This window comes from Pelecanus crispus, chromosome 1 (assembly GCF_030463565.1).
Source record: "Pelecanus crispus isolate bPelCri1 chromosome 1, bPelCri1.pri, whole genome shotgun sequence".
Taxonomy (NCBI): Eukaryota; Metazoa; Chordata; class Aves; order Pelecaniformes; family Pelecanidae; genus Pelecanus; species Pelecanus crispus.
Genome location: NC_134643.1, coordinates 204,016,297 through 204,034,669, shown reverse-complemented (window position 1 = coordinate 204,034,669; position 18,373 = coordinate 204,016,297). Strand labels below are relative to the sequence as shown.

Below are 18,373 nucleotides of genomic sequence, written 5' to 3'. Positions count from 1 at the left end.
CACAGGGCTTTTATACACCTCTTCAACAAATTTGAAAGAGAAAAGTAGACAATATCAATTAATGGGCAGACATCCTATTACCATGTTTTTACAGAATCATTCCTGGAAGTTTTAATGCAAATTAGCTGCTTCAGTACTTTAAAAAGTAAATACAAAGACTATATAAACGACCAATCTAAATAGTCAAGCTTTTCTAGTAACAGGATCAGTTATTCCCACTGACACAGCTAAAAACTCTGTTGGCACGACTAGAATCCAAGTTTGTTTCATTGTTTCTTTGTGCTTAAAACTTGCAAGATGAATATATGTATACATACAGGCAAAAAGAAAAAAAAAAAACATTTATACAATTGAAATTATCCAACTAAGCAATATGCCAACTAAATAATTCTCTGTGCTGGTATAAATATTGCTTTACAGCTATACAACTTCAGGAATTTTTGCTTTATGTCTCACATTTGACATTTGTTTTATATTAATTTAGAGTCAAATTCATATTTTGATGTAAACAAATAAATTTGTCTAAATTATTTAGTACACTAAGCCATGTCACAAACCCAGTATTTTAAAGAGCAAATGTACAGATTCACCTTTTATTACCATATTGTAGCATGTTACATCTACAAAAATTATGATGACAAATGCCGCAATCATGCTTGAAGTCTCAGTGGCATATTTATCATGACATATTCTGCTGATAAGGACTCCAACAGATGAATGAACTTCCCTACCGTAGTTTGAGCTCTTACCCCAACTGTCCAACAAATACTTCTCCAAAATTTAACGTGCTTGCAACAGAACCACCACAACAGAACACGTGCCTGTACACTCCAGTCCACTGATCAAGGTGGATTCAGGCCATGATGCCAGAGTGAAATGCAGTGGCTGAGACACAGCGCATGTTCCTTCTTGCCAACCCTGCTATATGAGCAAGTCAGACAGCTGGATAAAGGAATACTGTAACACTGCTATTTTTTTTCCTCTGTGTTCCTTTAGTCCTCCTCTGCTTTCTTTTCTACCACCTCCTTGCTTTGCGGCTATGTTTTTCCACAATTTTTCTTTCCTTGCCATAACTCTCAAATCTCACTTCTTCCAGCATGAATCTTCTGTACACTTTCCTGTGGAATCTGTTAACCTGATCATCAATTAATGTTTAAGTATTATAATTTGTGTTTCAGAAGAGGCAGTGCAATTAGAAGGAACAGGAGTGAGTACATCATAGCCATTTCTGGCTGACTGCAAGCTCTGGCAAACATCAATTTACAGTAAGTGCAGATTTCACAATCAGGTTTGAAAACCCTGTTGTAAACAAGTAATTCCTTAAGCAGTAATGAAGTCCATATATGTATACCTATCTCACAGTCAGTTATAAAATTTTCCTGCAATTAAGTGTTTTTATAAAGCCTCTCTGCTACAACATCTGAGGTAAGCGCAGTGCAACCTTCCCTCAACCGGGCACTTACAGGGTCTGTTTCCTCTAAGCCACCTTCACCCCCACCTCCCCCCCCCAATTCTTGTTTGAATTTAAGTACCTCTGAGACCTCTTCACCCTTGTCAAATGTGACTGAAACAGGCAAAAGGGTACTGGTGACAGTACCCTTAGACAGGAGACAGGCAGGTAAAGGACAACAGCCAGCCATGCAGCATGATTCCACAAATCTTACTCCTTTCAAAAACAAAACGAAAATTTGGATCGTAAGATACGCGCAGAATTCTCATGCAGAACACACTGTTACATCACACAATCCACATCTAGCTACAAACTATGTACTTGATGGCAGTGTCAGGGGGCTGAATCGATCACTGAAGACATTCAGTGATGCTGACCCTGTATATAAGATGCTAAACTGGCAGATAGAGAAGGGAACGCGTAGGCAAATACCTGAAACATGAAGAAAAGATTTTCGTATCTAAGGCTACAGCTTCTAGATTAGCATCGGTTTAAAATTCCATTAAACTTTTTCAGGTTGTGCTAACATAATCAACCAGTTTCTAGAAGAAACGCTGAAAAACAAGTACTACTGCCATTACAACTTCCTTCTGTATGTCTGAGACTGACACCTTTCCAGCTTTTAAGCTACAAAGATAATTTCTGTCTTCTCTTTACTTCAGCTACTATAAGACTCGGTACTTTTCAACTGCTGGAAAGCATTTGCTGGATTCTCGGCAACAGCAGCAAAAGTCAGAAGTACTAGACTCAATCTTTATTTTATGGTGAGTATAGCTTGGGGGACACCTTCATTGCAGTTACAATGGGTTACTTTACCACTTCTCAGCCATGCATAAAAAACCCATATAATTCAGTCAGGTAAGACTTTGACTGCAGTTCAATGCATGGATAAGGGTAAAAGACCAAGTTCTACTTTTACTGCAAAGACATTTAAAAGGAAAAAAAACCAGCAAAACAGACCACACACTTAACCTCATCCATTTTGCAACAAGAAGAGTGGCTAAACCACTCAAGGGCAAAGGTATTTTCCAGTGCTTTTCCACAATCTCCAGCCAGGTAATTAAGACTTACTACAGCACAAGGAACCACAGGAGTGGTAGAGCAAAGAAGTCCAAGGAAGCTCAAAGGGGATATAACACTAGGGGACAGTACTACAGGAAGAGCTCTGCCATCACTGGTACGACCACTGGGGTATAGCTCAATGAACTAATGAAGCATACAAAAGAACCAACCCTTTGGAGACAGAATGTGCTCTTTTAAGATCTTCTCAAAAGGCACCGTGGGTAACAAACTAAAAATACTGGATATCACTCTTCACTGTACCCACGCAACCTGCCAGTACTGTAAACGTAATATATTGCTTTCTAGTACTCACAGCTTGAACTACAAGGATAAGATGCATAAAATATAAGTGAGTCAGCAGAAGTGAAACTTGAATTTGGATACAAAGCAGGAAGTCATGAAACGCAGGACTGTGATGGAAGAGCTTCTTCAACATAGTTCCAGACTGCTCTGTTACAGATTATAAGTGTATATGCATGTTAGGTTTGTGTAGGCACAAACTGCCTCTTCACATAAATTCCCCATTACTGGTTTTGTACTAACTAAAAACAAGAAAAGAAGCAACCGCCTGACAGTTCTTCTAAGAGGCATGGGGAAAGGCAAGAAAAACTTGTAAGAATTTTTAGGAAGTTGTCTGGCAGTTTATCTAACTGTGGGTTCACACAAAGAAGAATTGCCAGGAAAAAAATAGTATTACTCAGCAATTATACTCCATTTTGGTTTTGCAAAATATATGCTTAAACACGAGTATATGACTCTTGTTAAAATTAAAAAGATTTGCCCTGACCATAACCACGTTGTTCTAAACAACTCCACAGTTGTTTAGATACAGTAAGTATCAAGTGCTTCTTCACACTGTCTTTACTGAAATATTTTTAAGCACAATCATATGCTAGCTGTCCCATCTCACGGTACTATTAAAGCTCATGCATCAGAAAGGCACGGGAAAAATCTTATGCCTGGAGTTTATCCACCTCAGTGCACATGATTATGATTGGACAGATAATACCTAATTGCCATCAGAATTTCAGCTTCATGGATATAGACACTTTAGTTAATCGCAAGAAGATTTTTACTTGAAAAAATTGTTTCGGGATTGACCTAAATGTCAATGACATAATGTCAATGACTTATGTCATTTTTAATAAGCATACATACAGAATAATCTTATGCTAGCTGCTTGGCCAGTCCAGACTGACAACTCCTATGCTGTTCAGAAGCAGGAAAGTGAGGTTCCATACTGGACCTAAATCAAGAGGACAGCACTGAATTTATGTTGACACAAAGGCTTGTGGACACCTGTGGGTGAAAACTTGTTAGCTAGAATTGCAATAAAGCAAGATCATCCTAACTCAAGGATCAATCACGTTGACTCCTCAACAGTCTAACCTAAAATCTAACTACATCAGAGAACGAAAACTCCTGAAGTACATGGTCTATGTCCTACAACATTTGGCCACATAAAGATTTTAGTATACAGCTCATGAATTCAAGAAGTCAGACTCTTCAAGTCCGGATGAAAAGATGTGATCGCCCATACAACAAACTACATTACTCCAGCTGATCAACAACCACCTGAGCAATCTCACCCCGTGGGCTTAAAGACATTCATTCAAAATTCTCATGGGCCACCTCCAAAATGTCTCTTTGAGATGTTAAAGCCTCTTTGCAGCAAGATTTATGAAAACCATAAATCAGTCTCCAATAATACAAAATGTAAGCATTTCCCACTGTTTGACATTATGATAGGTTACATTGCCCATTCAGCAAATTAACAAACTAGATGAGAGAGTGCATTTTTCCCCCTTAACCACAGCTTCCTTTCCCCTGTGGAAACAGATTTGGGAACAAGAACTTTCATTTGGCCACGGAACAGGTAGAGAAAAGCACAAATGCAAGATCTTCAGCTATGAACCATCAACACACGTCTTCCACAAGAAGTAGTGACTTCTACTGACAGCGATATTTCCTTCCTTGAATTCAGCATTCCCCCATCAGTGAATCTACTGAGCTCCCCATCCGTCTTCACAAAGCCCCGAGAGCCTTATCACGTCTGTGTGTCTGCTTACAGCTCTAATTTATCGAGAGAGAGAGTGATATAAAAGCGATCACTGGAAGAAGCCTCCTAACAGGACCCAGATCGATGCAAACAAGTCACATTACATGCCCACGCGTGGAGCGTTCTTGGCTGAAGCGGGGACGCGGGGTGCTAACACTTTTCCGGGCAACCAGAGGAGCACCCGCCCGCTCACAGAGGCAGGGCAATGACAGGAGCGAAGCGCTCGGAGGGCCGGCGACAAGTACGAAGTGGATGGCGAGAAGGAGGGTGCTGCTAGAAGCCCTGCCCTAAAAGCACACTCGCACCGAGCAACCCCGAACTCGAGGCGCAGTGCCCGAGCTCGCCCTCCCAGCTTTCGGCAGGCTTCGGGGGAAAGCTGCGCTCCAAGCCCACGCACTCCTGTCCCCCTCCCCGTCAGGGCTCCCCCCGCGCCCCCAGCCCAACCCCTCGGCGCCCGCAGCAAGGCTGAGGCTCCCAAAGCCGATTGACCCCGCTCCGCTTCCGATCCCCGCCCACGCCCCAGCCAGGGCCGCCTCCCCGCCAGCCCGGCCCCACGCCGCCGCACACCCACCGCCGCGGCGCGCCGCCCGCCCTGCCTCCCCCGCCGCCCCGCCAACCCAGCCCGGGCAGCCGGCAGCGCAGGGGAGGGGAGGGGAGGGGAGGGCCGCCGCGGCCCGCCGGCCCCGGCCCCTCACTCACCATGGTACAGACGGAGGCGATTTTGGAGACTGTCATTAGGATTTCCATCCGCCCAGCGCCATCTTCCGCCCAATCACAGCGCCGAGCCGAGCGGAGCCGGGCTGCGCCGGGCGGGAGTAGGAAGGGAAGGGAAGGCAGGCGGCGGGACAGCCCGCACCGCCCCCGCCCGCCGCGGGCCGCACGCGGCCCCGGTAGCCCCGGTGGCCCCGGCGGCCTGGGCAGCCCCGGCGCCACACAGGCTCGCTCCCCCTCGCCCCGCGCGCGGCCAGCACCGCGCCAGCCCGCCTCCGCCCCGCCCCGCCCGGCCCCGCCTCCCGCCGGGCCCTAGCGCCGCCGGCTGACCGGCCGGCTCCCCGCCGCCTCGGCGCCGCCGGGCGCCCCCCCCCGCCCCCCGCGCCGCGGCCCGCCCCGCCCAGCGCCGCTCTGGGGCTGGCCACGCCCCCTCCCACCGCCTCCCGCGGCGCCGGGCGCCGCCAAGCGCGCATGCGCGGCAGGGGCGGGGCGGGGCGCGCGCAGGGCTGTTTGAAGGGGCGGGCCGTGGCGCCTGGCATGGCGGCGCAGAGGGGGAGGGGGGCGGGCATCCTCTGGCGTTCCTCGGCGCTCAGGCTTCGGTTTTCTTTTCCCTTTCCCTTCCTTTCCCTTCCTTTCCCTTCCTTTCCCTTCCTTTCCCTTCCTTTCCCTTCCTTTCCCTTCCTTTCCCTTCCTTTCCCTTCCTTTCCCTTCCTTTCCCTTCCTTTCCCTTCCTGTGACCCTTGAGTTGAAATCTAACGGGTGGGCACAGGGTGAGCGCTGGTAGTGGAAGAGCTGGCCGGGTGGAGGGGGGAGTAGCAGCTGTTTCCATAATGCAAGCGCTGAGCCGCTTCCAGGGAAAAAAAGAGTTCCCCTGCGGCCTGGAGAGGTGAGGAGAGTGAATAGGCGTAACTCGTAGCCAAACGATAAACACGAGTTAAAAAATAGAATGAAGAAAACTTTGGCCTCCTATCAACTTAACCACTCTAATGCCAAACTAACTTCACAGTGGATTTTGACTTCTGAACAGCAGTTGCCTTGTCAAAGCCATTCCTCTGGAATCACTTCTGGGAAGACAGGGACATGGAAAGGCCGCACCTATGAATTCCTATCTCCCTGCCTTTTTTTCCTTCATCTCTAGATTACCAGCTCTTTGGTTTCTGTGAGTCTCAGATTTGCACGCCCCAGCCTCGGACATCTTGGAAAATAAAGCTGAGCTGTAGAGTAGTCATTTATATCAACTACTTGAGGTACCCACTCGGGAGTGAGATGAATCATCTAGATGTGCCTGTTTGTCTGCAGACTATAATGGCAATCTGGATGACTCGTCAAAATGTTGGTGTCTGCATTAAAGGAGCAATAAAGCTAAGTAAGATACAGAATCATAGAATCATTTAGATTGGAGAGGACCTTTAAGATCATTGAGTCCAACCATTAACCTAGCACTGCCAAGTCCACCACTAAGCCATGTCCCTAAGCACCACATCTACACGTCTTTTAAATACCTCCAGGCATGGGGACTCCACCAGTTCCCTGGGCAGCCTGTTCCAATGCTTGACATGGAATGGCCCACCCTGTCTTTTTTTCATATATGGGAAACATGTATCAGATCCAGATGCATTATTATTAAGAATAATATCTATGCATATAAGGCCTAGATCATAAATGCATCCTTTCACTGTAAAAAAGATATTTTAATATCTATAACATTAAATCATGATACTTTCTATGATCTTCAGAAGTAAACATTCTTTAGCAACTAAATTAATGGAAAAAAGTAAGATTTCCTTTGGCTGAAACATAAAGAATATGACTCTAGATATAACTGAACTCTATTGCAACCCAAAATATCCTCAAGGTATTCTTTTATATAGTATCTGTGGTCTAGAAGTGTATATTTCAAAAGTATAGTATTTGAGAAAACAAATGTCTTTTGGATGACTACATTCAGAAACTGTTGCCACAGAAACCATGGGGGTGGACAGCATCAGGAGAATGAGAAAGAATAGAAACAAAAGAAGTGGATTGGCCATTTATGTACGAAAAACCAGGAAAGAATATTTGGCCAGCTAGAAGTGTCAAACCTTCAGATATCCAGCAGTTCATCTACTGAAATACAATGCTGCAAGATTGTATTGGGTTTGCGTGGCAAGGTTTTGGTAGTGGGGGGGCTACAGGGGTGGCTTCTGTGAGAAGCTGCTAGAAGCTTCCCCTGTCTGATAGAGCCAATGCCAGCCGGCTCCAAGACAGACCTGTTGCTGGCCAAGGCTGAGCCATCAGCGACAGTGGTAGCACCCCTGGGAAAACATATTTAAGAAGGGGAAAAAAAAAAAAACCTGTGCAACTGCAGCTGGAGAGAGGAGTGAGAATATGTAAGAGGAATGACTCTGCAGACACCAAGGTCAGTGAAGAAGGAGGGGAGGAGGTGCTCCAGGCGCCGGAGCAGAGATTCCCCTGCAGCACCATGGTGAGGCAGGCTGTGCCCCTGCAGCCCATGGCGGCCCACGGTGGAGCAGATATTCACCTGCAGCCCATGGAGGACCCCATGCTGGAGCCGGGGGATGTGCCCAAAGGAGGCTGTGACCCCGTGGGAAGCCTGTGCTGGAGCAGGCTCCTGGCAGGACCTGTGGCCCCGTGGAAAGAGAGGAGCCCAGGCTGGAGCAGGTTTGGTGGCAGGGCTTGTGACCCCCATGGGGGACCCACGCTGGAGCAGTCTGTTCCTGAAGGACAGCACCCTGTGGAAGGGACCCACGCTGGAGCACGGGAAGAGTGTGAGGAGTCCTCCGCTGAGACGAAGGAGCAGCAGAGACATGTGATGAACTGACCGCAACCCCCATTCCCCGTCCCCCTGTGCTGCTTGGCGGGGAGGAGGTAGAAAAAATGCGAGTGAAGTTGAGCTTGCAAAGAAGGGAGGGGTGGGGGGAAGGTGTTTTAAGATTTAGTTTTTATTTCTCATTATCCTACTCTGATTTGACTGGTAATAAATTAAACTGATTACCCCAAGTCGAGTCTGTTTTGCCTGTGACGGTAAGCGCTGAGTGATCTCCCTGTCCTTATCTCCACCCACAATCTTTTTCGTTATATTTTCTCTCCCCTGTCCACTTGAGGAGGGGAGTGATAGAGCAGCTTTGGTGGGCACCTGGCATCCAGCCAGGGTCAACCCACCACAAAGATACCTCTGCAAAACAGTTCCTTACAGTATTAAACAGACACGCTAAAGAGATACTCCTGTATAAATCAGAGTGGACAAAGTCTTCAAAAAATGACGCGAGGAAAATGTGACAGCACGCTGTCTCCCCGAAGCAGAAACACAAAAGGCAATTGCACTATTGCAGAAGCTTGCAAGATTATCTGGGAGATAATTCAGTTTGGAACCAATTATGTGGCATCAAGTGGAACTGTACAGACCATAGAAAACTGCAGGAATCTTGAAAGGCACTCAAACGGAAAGTCAGAGATTGCCTTGAAGTTTCTTCCTACCCATAAATTAGAGAAAGAAGGCAAAATATACTTCTTGTGAAGTGCTCATTCTGTCTGTAGTTCCAAGGGAAAATTTAGATATTGTGGAGTATTGGACCATATTTCAAAAAGAGTGTGGGATATATGGCTATGCTGGCCTGCATCTGACAGGTGTGGGCTAATCATGGCTGGATACTAAGCAGAGCAGCTGGGAAGATGCTAAATTAGTAACATGCAGAGAGACTAATTTTTTTTTTTAAATGCCATGTAAACTGCAGTGCTGTGTTATGAGCAAACTGAACTCATGCTGCATAGAATGAGGGGAAATACAGAAACACTTTCTATACCATTGACCATTAAAATGAACTAAAACATGAGGAAACAAGTAAGAGAATTGGAAATTATCACTTAATTGTTGTCATTAAGCCCCTTGGGGTGATTGGAATTATTCACAAATTAAGTATTCCAGGTATTTGACCAGCTAAGGAAAAACAGTGTGGGTAGACCAGGATTGTGCGTGTGTTTGTGTATGCTTGAGGAGACGGAGCTTTGAAAGCAGTTACAGAGTGACTGTAATGCATATAGATCAGTATGGTAACTAAGCCTATAACAAGATATCCGTCATATCTTCTATCACCACGGAGAGACAAGATCCACCGGACAAATTGCGGCAAGTGCATCTTTGCCAGCTGGCCAGCCAACCTGCTGAGGAGGACTTTAACAAGGAACAAGGCAGTCTTTTGATCACAGACCCTGGGTTTTGGGGGAATTTCAGCCTGCTTGACATCTGCAACAAGCACCACACATCAGAATGCAAGCAGTCAAGGATAACTTCTCGATACTGGCTGGGCCGACGGGGGTGACTCACAGCTCTATCTGCTCTTCACTAATAAGGAAGAACTGGGGGATGTGGTAATCAATGGCTTGGTTACGAAAGCCTGGGCTGTAGTGACCAAGGAGTGGAGTTTGTGATCCTGTGGGGGCTGAGGAAGGAGAGCAGTAGACTACAGACCCTGGCTTTAGGGGAACAGTCCAGTTTATTGGGAAACTGGTAGGTGGGATCCACCAAACAGCAGCTCCAAAGGGTAAAGTCGCTCACGAAAGCTGGCAGGAGAGCACAAGGATCCTAATACTGAGAAAACCAAATAAATGTATTAGTATTTTCAGCAATGAGAAAGCAAAACTGATATGCTGTGAAGATAAAAAGAGCAGCTAAATAGGAAATTAAATTCAGGCTGGGGTTATCATAAGATCTATATTGTTTGGTAAATTAATCCCATTCAGATACAGTCTGTTTTAATACAGGCACAAGTAGAATTACTTAAAAATACAGTGAGCAGGCTATGTCTGCAGAGACGAGGGGCTGTGTTGTGGAAAGCAGTGACTGAAAAGAAATTAAAACTTGACAGTAGCCAAGCCAGCAAAAATTAATTTCCAGTCTAATGCTATAAGCAAATAATGGAATCCTTGGCTATATAACCAGACATGTGGCAAGTAGGGAGAGACATTATTTTTCCTTCTACGTGTGGCATTGGGGAGATTTTTGTGGTAGTACTGCACTAGCCTCCGGTGTCCTTGTTGTCAAAAGAATGCTGAGAAATTATTTGAAGCTGGAGAAAATTCTTTGCATGGAGAGACTTAAAGAGCACAATCTGTTTGGCTTATCAAAAAGAAGACTGGAAAGGGGCTACAGTGATCTTTAATATTGCACAGTGAGAGGCGTAACAAGAAAAAATAACTATAAGCTGAAATCAAACAAATTCGAATTAGAAATCATGCACCTTTTTTAACAGTGGAAGACATTAATGGTTAGAATATGCTGCCAAGAGAAATGGCACATCCACTATCTCCTAAGGGCTTCAGTTAAAGAATAGGTGCTTTTCTCACAGAAGTACATTAGTTGAACAGATAGAATTAATTCCCTGCCCTGAAAGTCTCTCAGAGCATGTAGATGTTGTTATTACATAGTATTTGAATTACCATAACACCTAGAAACGCAAGTCAGAGGCCAGAGCCCTTTGCCTCCTTAGTACATAAGACATTAAGAGAAACCCCTATTCTATCTTCTGAAGAACGTATATTCCAAATGTACAGAGGCACACCAATATAGACATAGAGGAGCAAAGAGAAAATATAACAAGTGTAGATCTGCTGCTGCTCATCCTGTGCCTCTCCTTGTTTCATAATCTTGTGGTCTGGCAGGAGCCCAGCTTACCCTGGGGTGTGTGGGTAGGTTGGCTTTAGAAATTGAAGAGTAGGCATGGTACAGGTATGTTTGTGCCTATGTCATCTATCTGTGACTACAGATGGTTTTGCTGAGTCTGGGGCATGTCAGGTTTTTATTAATGTTGCTTGACAACAGAATTGGTCCCGTGAATCTAGTCAAACCACCAACTGGTCTGACTGTTGCTGCAGAATCTGAATGCAGACATACCACATCTGTTGTTGGACCACTATACCGTATGATTGCAAGATCATAGCGTAATAGGACCATAAGATAATTCAGGTTGGACAGGACCTCTGGAGGTCTCTAGTCCAACCTTCTGCTCATAGCAGAGGCAGATCTGAGGTCAGAACAGTTTGCTTTGTGTATATATACCTCTTTACTTGTTCTGGAAACTCTTAAACTTGGTTCCAGGCATAATACTGGGGGTGGCGAGGGTGGTGGTGGTGGTGGTGGTGGTGTTTTGGTCCTTGCAAGAAAACCATCTGAAGTCACTATCTGTATTTTTATTGACACATAGCCCAGTGAAAGTCATCCACCATTCTCACGATATATTAACCAGCCTTGCTATGGAAATGCACCTTACCTTGTGGGCAACAGGTATTGCAGGATTTGTGTTATGAGGTAATAGAGAGTAAGGCATAAAAGAAATTTTCCCCAACTTGTATTTCATAATTCCAAGAAAACCTGAAGCTCCATCAAATTATACAGAACTGGAATCTTAACATATTATGTGAGTGAAATTGGATCCTTCTGGGGAACAGAAGAGAAAAACAGGACATATATTTGGAAAGTCACGTTATATCAAACCATCTTGTACTGACTGACAGGTGGTCAAACATCTATATTAGATTAATCTTTGTACATTGTGTTGATGGTAAATTCAGAAAATACAACTATTTTCGTCACAGTTGTACATGCTCTCTGGGAACCATGCAGGGGGGTGATGGTAGGCTGACTGGATATGGGAGGATCTGAGCAAGTAGTTACACAAGTGATACATTTTGTTCATAGGTTCAAAAGAATAAATCCAGTCTTAGTTGTAATCATAAGCAAGACATTAATAAATTATTATCATGGAAAATTATACAAACTATAAAAAACTATGATATTTTAATTGTACAATAGATAAATACTATTTTATTCCTTAGCACTTTTGATCGGTAAATCTCAGAATATTTTACAAGTAGGTGTGAGAAATAATCATTATTAGACCAAATCTGTAGACAGAATAATTTAGGTGAGAGTTCTCTGACAGGATAAAATTTGCTCATCACGATTTTTCCCTTACACTCATTCTGGAAGACCAAAGCTTTCCTCAGTAAGGGTGTTGGGTTTTGTTGGTTTGTGGTTTGATTATTTTTTTTTAAGCAGAGTGTAATATTTGTTTCTTGCAGAGTTCACACATGGGGATATTCTGATACTTTAATTTTCACAGCTCAGCTGATACTGGGCATCTTGCCATATATATATAGCTGGCAAACAATTAACCTGTTATTATGCAAAGGATTACCGGCATCTGAAAAGTTAAAAGAGAAAATAAAAAATTTTATTCTACTAAGCTGAATACAAATTTCTACCAACAGCGCTTAAAATATACATCAGTTAAGAGAGACGTCCAATAAGACTGTAAAGTGTAAGAATTTAGTTGTGTTGAAAATAACTAGATTTCTAAACTGTTATCACTGTTTGAGTCTTTAGACTCCTAAAAGCAGGTGGAATTCTAACTGCAAATAAAGTTATAGTTCTTAGAAAAAGAGTCCATTTACAAAATGGTAACTCTTTTGAAAGATGCCATTGTATTCTGCAAGAGAAGTGTTTATAGTTTGGGTCTCAGTGATCTCGATATGAAAGGACGTGAGCTAGGCACGAAAACAATAACTGTGTGCTTTTTGACATTGTTCTGAACAGAATCCTTTGGCGAAATAGGGCCACAAGTATATTTAGAAAGAAGGTTATTTAATATTGTAATGAAATACTTTCAATAATAGAAACTTTTCTTAAAAAATTAATGGCTTTGATCCTTGACACAGGCACTAGGGAAACCATTGTCTCAGTAACTCCAGTTTTCTCCTTAATATGAAAACCTCAGGAGTCAGTGATAGTGCTAACACCAACTTGGAAAATCCTTTACTAGACGTGAGAAGTACAAGATGATTCTTCAGTCTCTGTGTTCTCTACCAGAATACCATGCAAAGCTTCCCGCTGCAGTCAGCAAGATAGTATTTTTGTGATCTTCGCAGCAGTTCTCCAAAAGCAAGATTAGCTGTCATGTAATAACAAGTGACGCACAATGTGACAACAGGCAGCCTCCAGGTGAAGAGCCTTTGTATCATTACAGTCTCCCCCACTAATCAGTTCTCTACAGTACCAAGATAGAAAGGAAGCTGAGGAGGAACATGTAAAACAGCATGCAGATAGCTACGCAGTGGAAAAAATTATCAGTAAGAGGTAGAAAAAATACTGGAAAACAGCTTTGTGGAGATAATAAAATTGCTAAAAAGCATTTACTGTTAATAGCCTGTGTTTTTCATGACACTAATGGGTGGTTAATTATTTTTGTTTTAATTGAAACGTATGTCACAGCAATATTTCGTGCTTCCGCTGATCTAAAGCTATTGTTCAAGTGCATGTTGTAATCAGTTCTCAAACAATGCTCTCTTTGTCACCCATACAGAAGTAGAATGATTTTGATTTCTTCTCTTGGAGGATTTATACCCTGGAAAACCCACAGTTCCCCTCTGTACTTGCAGATGGTCAGTTAAATACTCCCATCTGGTTATACTTGTTTTTCTCTGGTTATACTTAGTTTTTTCTAAAAAACAAAACAAAAAAACCCCCCAAACCCAACAACCCACACCAACCAACCAACCAAAGGTTATTGCATGAGTGGCAGAACTAATAAAGCTCAATTTCACATGGATTTATGCCCTATGTCTTTACACTGCAGTAACCCAGGCATCACCTCTTTGTCCCATATGGCCTCATTTCCTCCTTCTGTTTCCCCTGCAATTTCATTTCCTCTTCTCCCCCTGCAGCACTTCTTCTTGCCATTTGCCCTCTATTTGTTTTTCCCTGTTTTGGCCCTTCATCTGCACTGCCTCTTTCCCTTGGATAAGCTGCGGCTGCCTTGGAGCAGCACATATGCTAATTAGCTCACTTTACTATTTTGCATATTCCATGAAGGACTCCACATCATTTCACAAATATTAATGAATCGATCCTTAACAATAACCTGCTCTGTAAATATGTGCTATTATTCCTACTATATGCATGGGAAAGTTAGTCTAATTTATCCTTGGTTGGTCGTAGCTTGGTCAAGTTTATCCTTTGTTAATTCTCCGTTTCACTTCTCCTTGACTGACCATTAATTTGTCTTTTCTGGCTGCAGTGTTTGTTCAGAGCAGCTGTTGTTGTCTCATCGACAGGGGCTGTCAGAGTGTTGCCAACTCTCATTATTTTATTGCAAGCCTTGTGATACTTGATAGTTCCCTTGCAACCACCGTTCCTGGGTTCAGGTGATGAAGATTACTTGGGAAATTCACCTTTTGCTTATTACAACAAGTTTCTGGGTCAATAAGCTAGAAAACTGAAAAAATGTGATGGCAGGACTGCAAATGTTCAAAACAGGGTGAAAATAAAAGCATATGTATTTTTAAAAAATACATCTATTTTAAAGCATCTGTACGTTGTGATGTCATGGAGTCTGTCTCGGGTTCATCATTTAAGATACTGCAGAAGCTACACACCATTTCTTATTTTGGAAAGGAGGCTGGCCTGCAAAAAGCAAATCACTGAGTGAAGGCTGACTTTTTCTGACCACAAATTCAAACTCTGCTAAAGCACCTAGGAAAGAATATATAATTGGAATTATAATCACATGTGAAGTGCTTTAATGTGGAAAGCAGTATGCTTTTTAGTCCTGTAATTTCTGTATTTGATTCTTCTTTCCTTTTCTTTCAAGAAGAGGCTATGGAGACAGGATAGGATTTTCTTTTAGCATCCAGAAGATATGTAGAACTAAAGTAAGACAATAATGTTTACTGAAAGATTGTTACAATCTGCTCAGTACTTGAGTTTGCAATAACTCTGGTTACTTCATGTATTATTAAAAACAGCATTTTGTAGCACTATTAAAATCATAAACATGCTACTTTGTCTTTATGTACTCATACAGAAAAACAAATTCACTCGGGCATAGTTTGAAGATAAATTTAAATTTGTGCTTACTGGAATTCAGCTAACACTGAGTAGAAAACATTCCTTTACTTGAAATAAAACTAGCAATACTTTACATAGCCCTTTCCTTCCAGCAAGGTTCTTTGCCATTTCATAAGCAATTAAAAACAATGATGTTAATGGCTTTGATTAGAACAATTAATGAGGAACACAAATGGCCACCTCAGATACCAATATGCTAATACAATGCCATAGAGTATTTATAGAATAGAGAATTATTCTACCCACATTTTTACTTTATGCTGTTGCATCCATCAGGCATGTTGCCTTTTTAAACTACAGCACCTGATGTTGAGAAGTTGGACTCATAGACTCAAAACAATCTCTAGCACCTATGGAGGTCTTTAGTCCAATCCCCTGCTCAAAGCAGGTCCAGCTAGATCAGGTTGCTCAAGGCCATGTTGAGTTTTATATAGCTCCAAGGATGTAAATTCCACTATGTCCCTGAGCAGCTTGGTTGAGTCTTTGACCACCTTTACATGAAAAATGTTTTCATTATCTTGAGTCAGAAATTTCCCATGTTCTGACTTCTGTCCATTGCCTCTTGTCCTTCTACTGTGCACCCCTGAGAGGTGCCTGTCTCCACCTTCTCTGCACCCTCCCATGAGATCGCAGAAGAGATATATAAGATTTCCTTCTCCTCTGCCAGTTGAGCAAACCCAGCTCTTTCAGCTTCTTCTCAAATGTCCCTGTGCTTCAGCCCCATGACCATCTTGGTGGCCTTCCACTGGGCTTGCTCAAGTATGTCCATGTCTTTTGTGTCCTGGGGTGCCCAGAACAAGACGCATACTTCAGATGTGGTCTCACAAGTGCCAAACGGCAAGGAAGAATCCCTTGCCCTGCTGGCTATCCTCTTGCTAATACAGTCTTGGATATAATTGACTCTGCAGCAAGGACATGCTGCCATCGTCCACCAGGACTCTCAGGTTCTTTTCAGCAAAACCCCTTTCCATACAGCCAGCCCTCGGCCTGTCACGTTGCATGGGGTTATTCCAACCCAAGTGCAGGACTTTGTGTTTGCCTGTCCTGAACTTCAAGGTTCCTGTCAGCCCATTTCTCCTGCCTGTCTCAGTCCCTCTCAATAGCAGCCCTGCCCTCCAGTGATTTGACCACTCCCAACAATTAGGTATCATCTGCAAACTCACCTGAGAATTAGCACCAAAACCTGTTTTGTAATATAGTTTGAATGAGATTTCATCAGTTCAAACTCAGTGTGCCATTATAATAAACTGTTCCTGTATGTGATACTTTACATCAGGTATTACATTTCAGCAGCAAAGCTCATATTCAGATCTACTTAAAGCTAAATCTCTTTGCCCTCCAAAGTTAGGCCTGTCTTGAAAAACCAATCAGCATAGGTTGAGTGTCTGTTAAAATTACACTTTGTAGTGAATAAAACAGTCACATGCTAGAAATCAGATAAGGAAAAGGTCAACTAAGCCTGGCCCTCACCAGTCTGCAGTTTTTTCCTAGAGTGTACTTGTTTTGTTTCGGCCTACCTATTTTAAAGTGATTAAAGGCCAATTCTGTCCTCTTTATTCCTTACAGACAAAAATTCTTTGAAGACACTGGAAGTTTTGCCTGAGCAAAATCATCAATATACAAGAACTGACTTTGTGACACTGAAATCACTGGGAGGTCTGCTGTTGCATGAGCGTGAGATTAAAAAATCATCTCCTAGTTCCCGGCTAGCAGGTTAAGGACAAGCACTGAAACATTTACAGCCAGGAAAAAAAAAAAAATTCAACCCCAGGAGCTTCATGTTTTGTGGATTGTGATCACCCTCCGTAATAACAGGAAGTATCTCAGTAGTAACCGGTGCACAGTGAGGAAGCTAACTGGGACTGTTGTGTACAAATCTGATCGCTGATACTTAAAGAGAGATGTGTGGGAATGGGAGCAAATGCATAGAGCCTGCTATGTGTCTGGAGGCTCCAAGAGACTCACTTATTTAGCTTAGCAAAATGAAGGTGTAAAGGGGCTATCATTCTTCTGTGTAATTACAGAAAAAAGAGCAAGCATTGTTGTTCTTCCAGCTAGAAGTACACATAAGCTCAGGCACAAACAAATGAACAGAAAATAGCAGTGTGTCCTAATCATTAAGGCAGTTATTCCTTAAACTGTAGTTAAGAGCTCCCAAGAAGGCTAGTGAAGGGCTTAAGGGGTATTGTGAAAGATCAGATTTTTTAAATGTATTTTAATATTAATTCTGTACTTATATTCAATACATTATCAAAAGAAAATCCCCACAAAAATCCCCACATTATGCATATTTACTGCTGGCAGCAGCTCAGTTCCTCCATGACAGAGGAGCAAAAAGCATTTGTAATTACCAGCTGTGTCAGCCAACAAGTGGCTAATCACCTTTAGTCAAAACACCTAAATAGACAGCAAAGTTGATGGTGAGAATAGTTGCTTGTTCCTGGCTAGACAGGTTAGATTCAGGGGAGGTTACAGAGAGACAGGTGACCTCAAAAAAGTAGTAACACAAGAAGTTTGAGAAAACACTGCATTAATGAAACCAGTTTCCTGAGAAGCCACTCTGTTAGTAAGGGAGGAAAGGGACATTAATTGCTTTTGAAATGAAATTTGATAAATGGATTATATTGTTTGGTACCTGTGAGAAGCTGGTCACAGTTACACAACAGCCTCCTCCTTGCAAGCGGCTGATGATTACTGTATGGTCAGTAATTCAGTGAATACCGCGTATTCACTGACGTACATATACAAGTAGAATGCCATGTTATTCAAATATACAGTTGGATGACAGAACTTGTCAGTATTTAAGATTTTATGTGGCAGTTGAGATAATGATGGGAAAAAGGCCATTTGTTTGGCTTCAGTAACAATCTACCTGCATCTAGTAACATTTTGAATTAGCAATTAATGTATAAGTAGCATTAGCGTAATGAAAACTTTCACCCATGTGTGACGTGCTGGGCCCCATCACAATTCTTGGTCTATACATTTTTTGCCTTTTAATTTCTCTCAAAGGCATGCTGTCATTATTTTCTGTTCCTCTCTCCATGAAACGCCTCACTGGCAATGCAGCTCAGTACAGCCACCTGTACTGGCACTTGTGCGTTTCCACAGTGCGACCATTCAAAGAGTTTGTCTGTACAGTCATATTTGGGAGGTGATCAGTTGATTAGACACCAACTTTATTGATTTT

The 18,373-nt window shown here is 42.9% G+C and overlaps 1 protein-coding gene across 2 annotated transcripts in view; it reads right to left on the bottom strand.

The window, feature by feature from the left end:
* USP12 (ubiquitin specific peptidase 12) overlaps positions 1-5,370 on the bottom strand; it is a 42,376-nt gene extending 37,006 nt beyond the window's left edge. For both annotated transcript variants that reach the window (XR_012830816.1, XM_075728358.1), the window contains exon 1: positions 5,271-5,370. Coding sequence is in view for 1 of the 2 variants with exons in the window: in XM_075728358.1 (XP_075584473.1) it covers positions 5,271-5,318 (48 nt within the window). In the remaining variant the exon portion in view is untranslated. The remainder of the gene's footprint in view (positions 1-5,270) is intronic.
* Between the last annotated feature and the right edge of the window lie 13,003 nt (positions 5,371-18,373).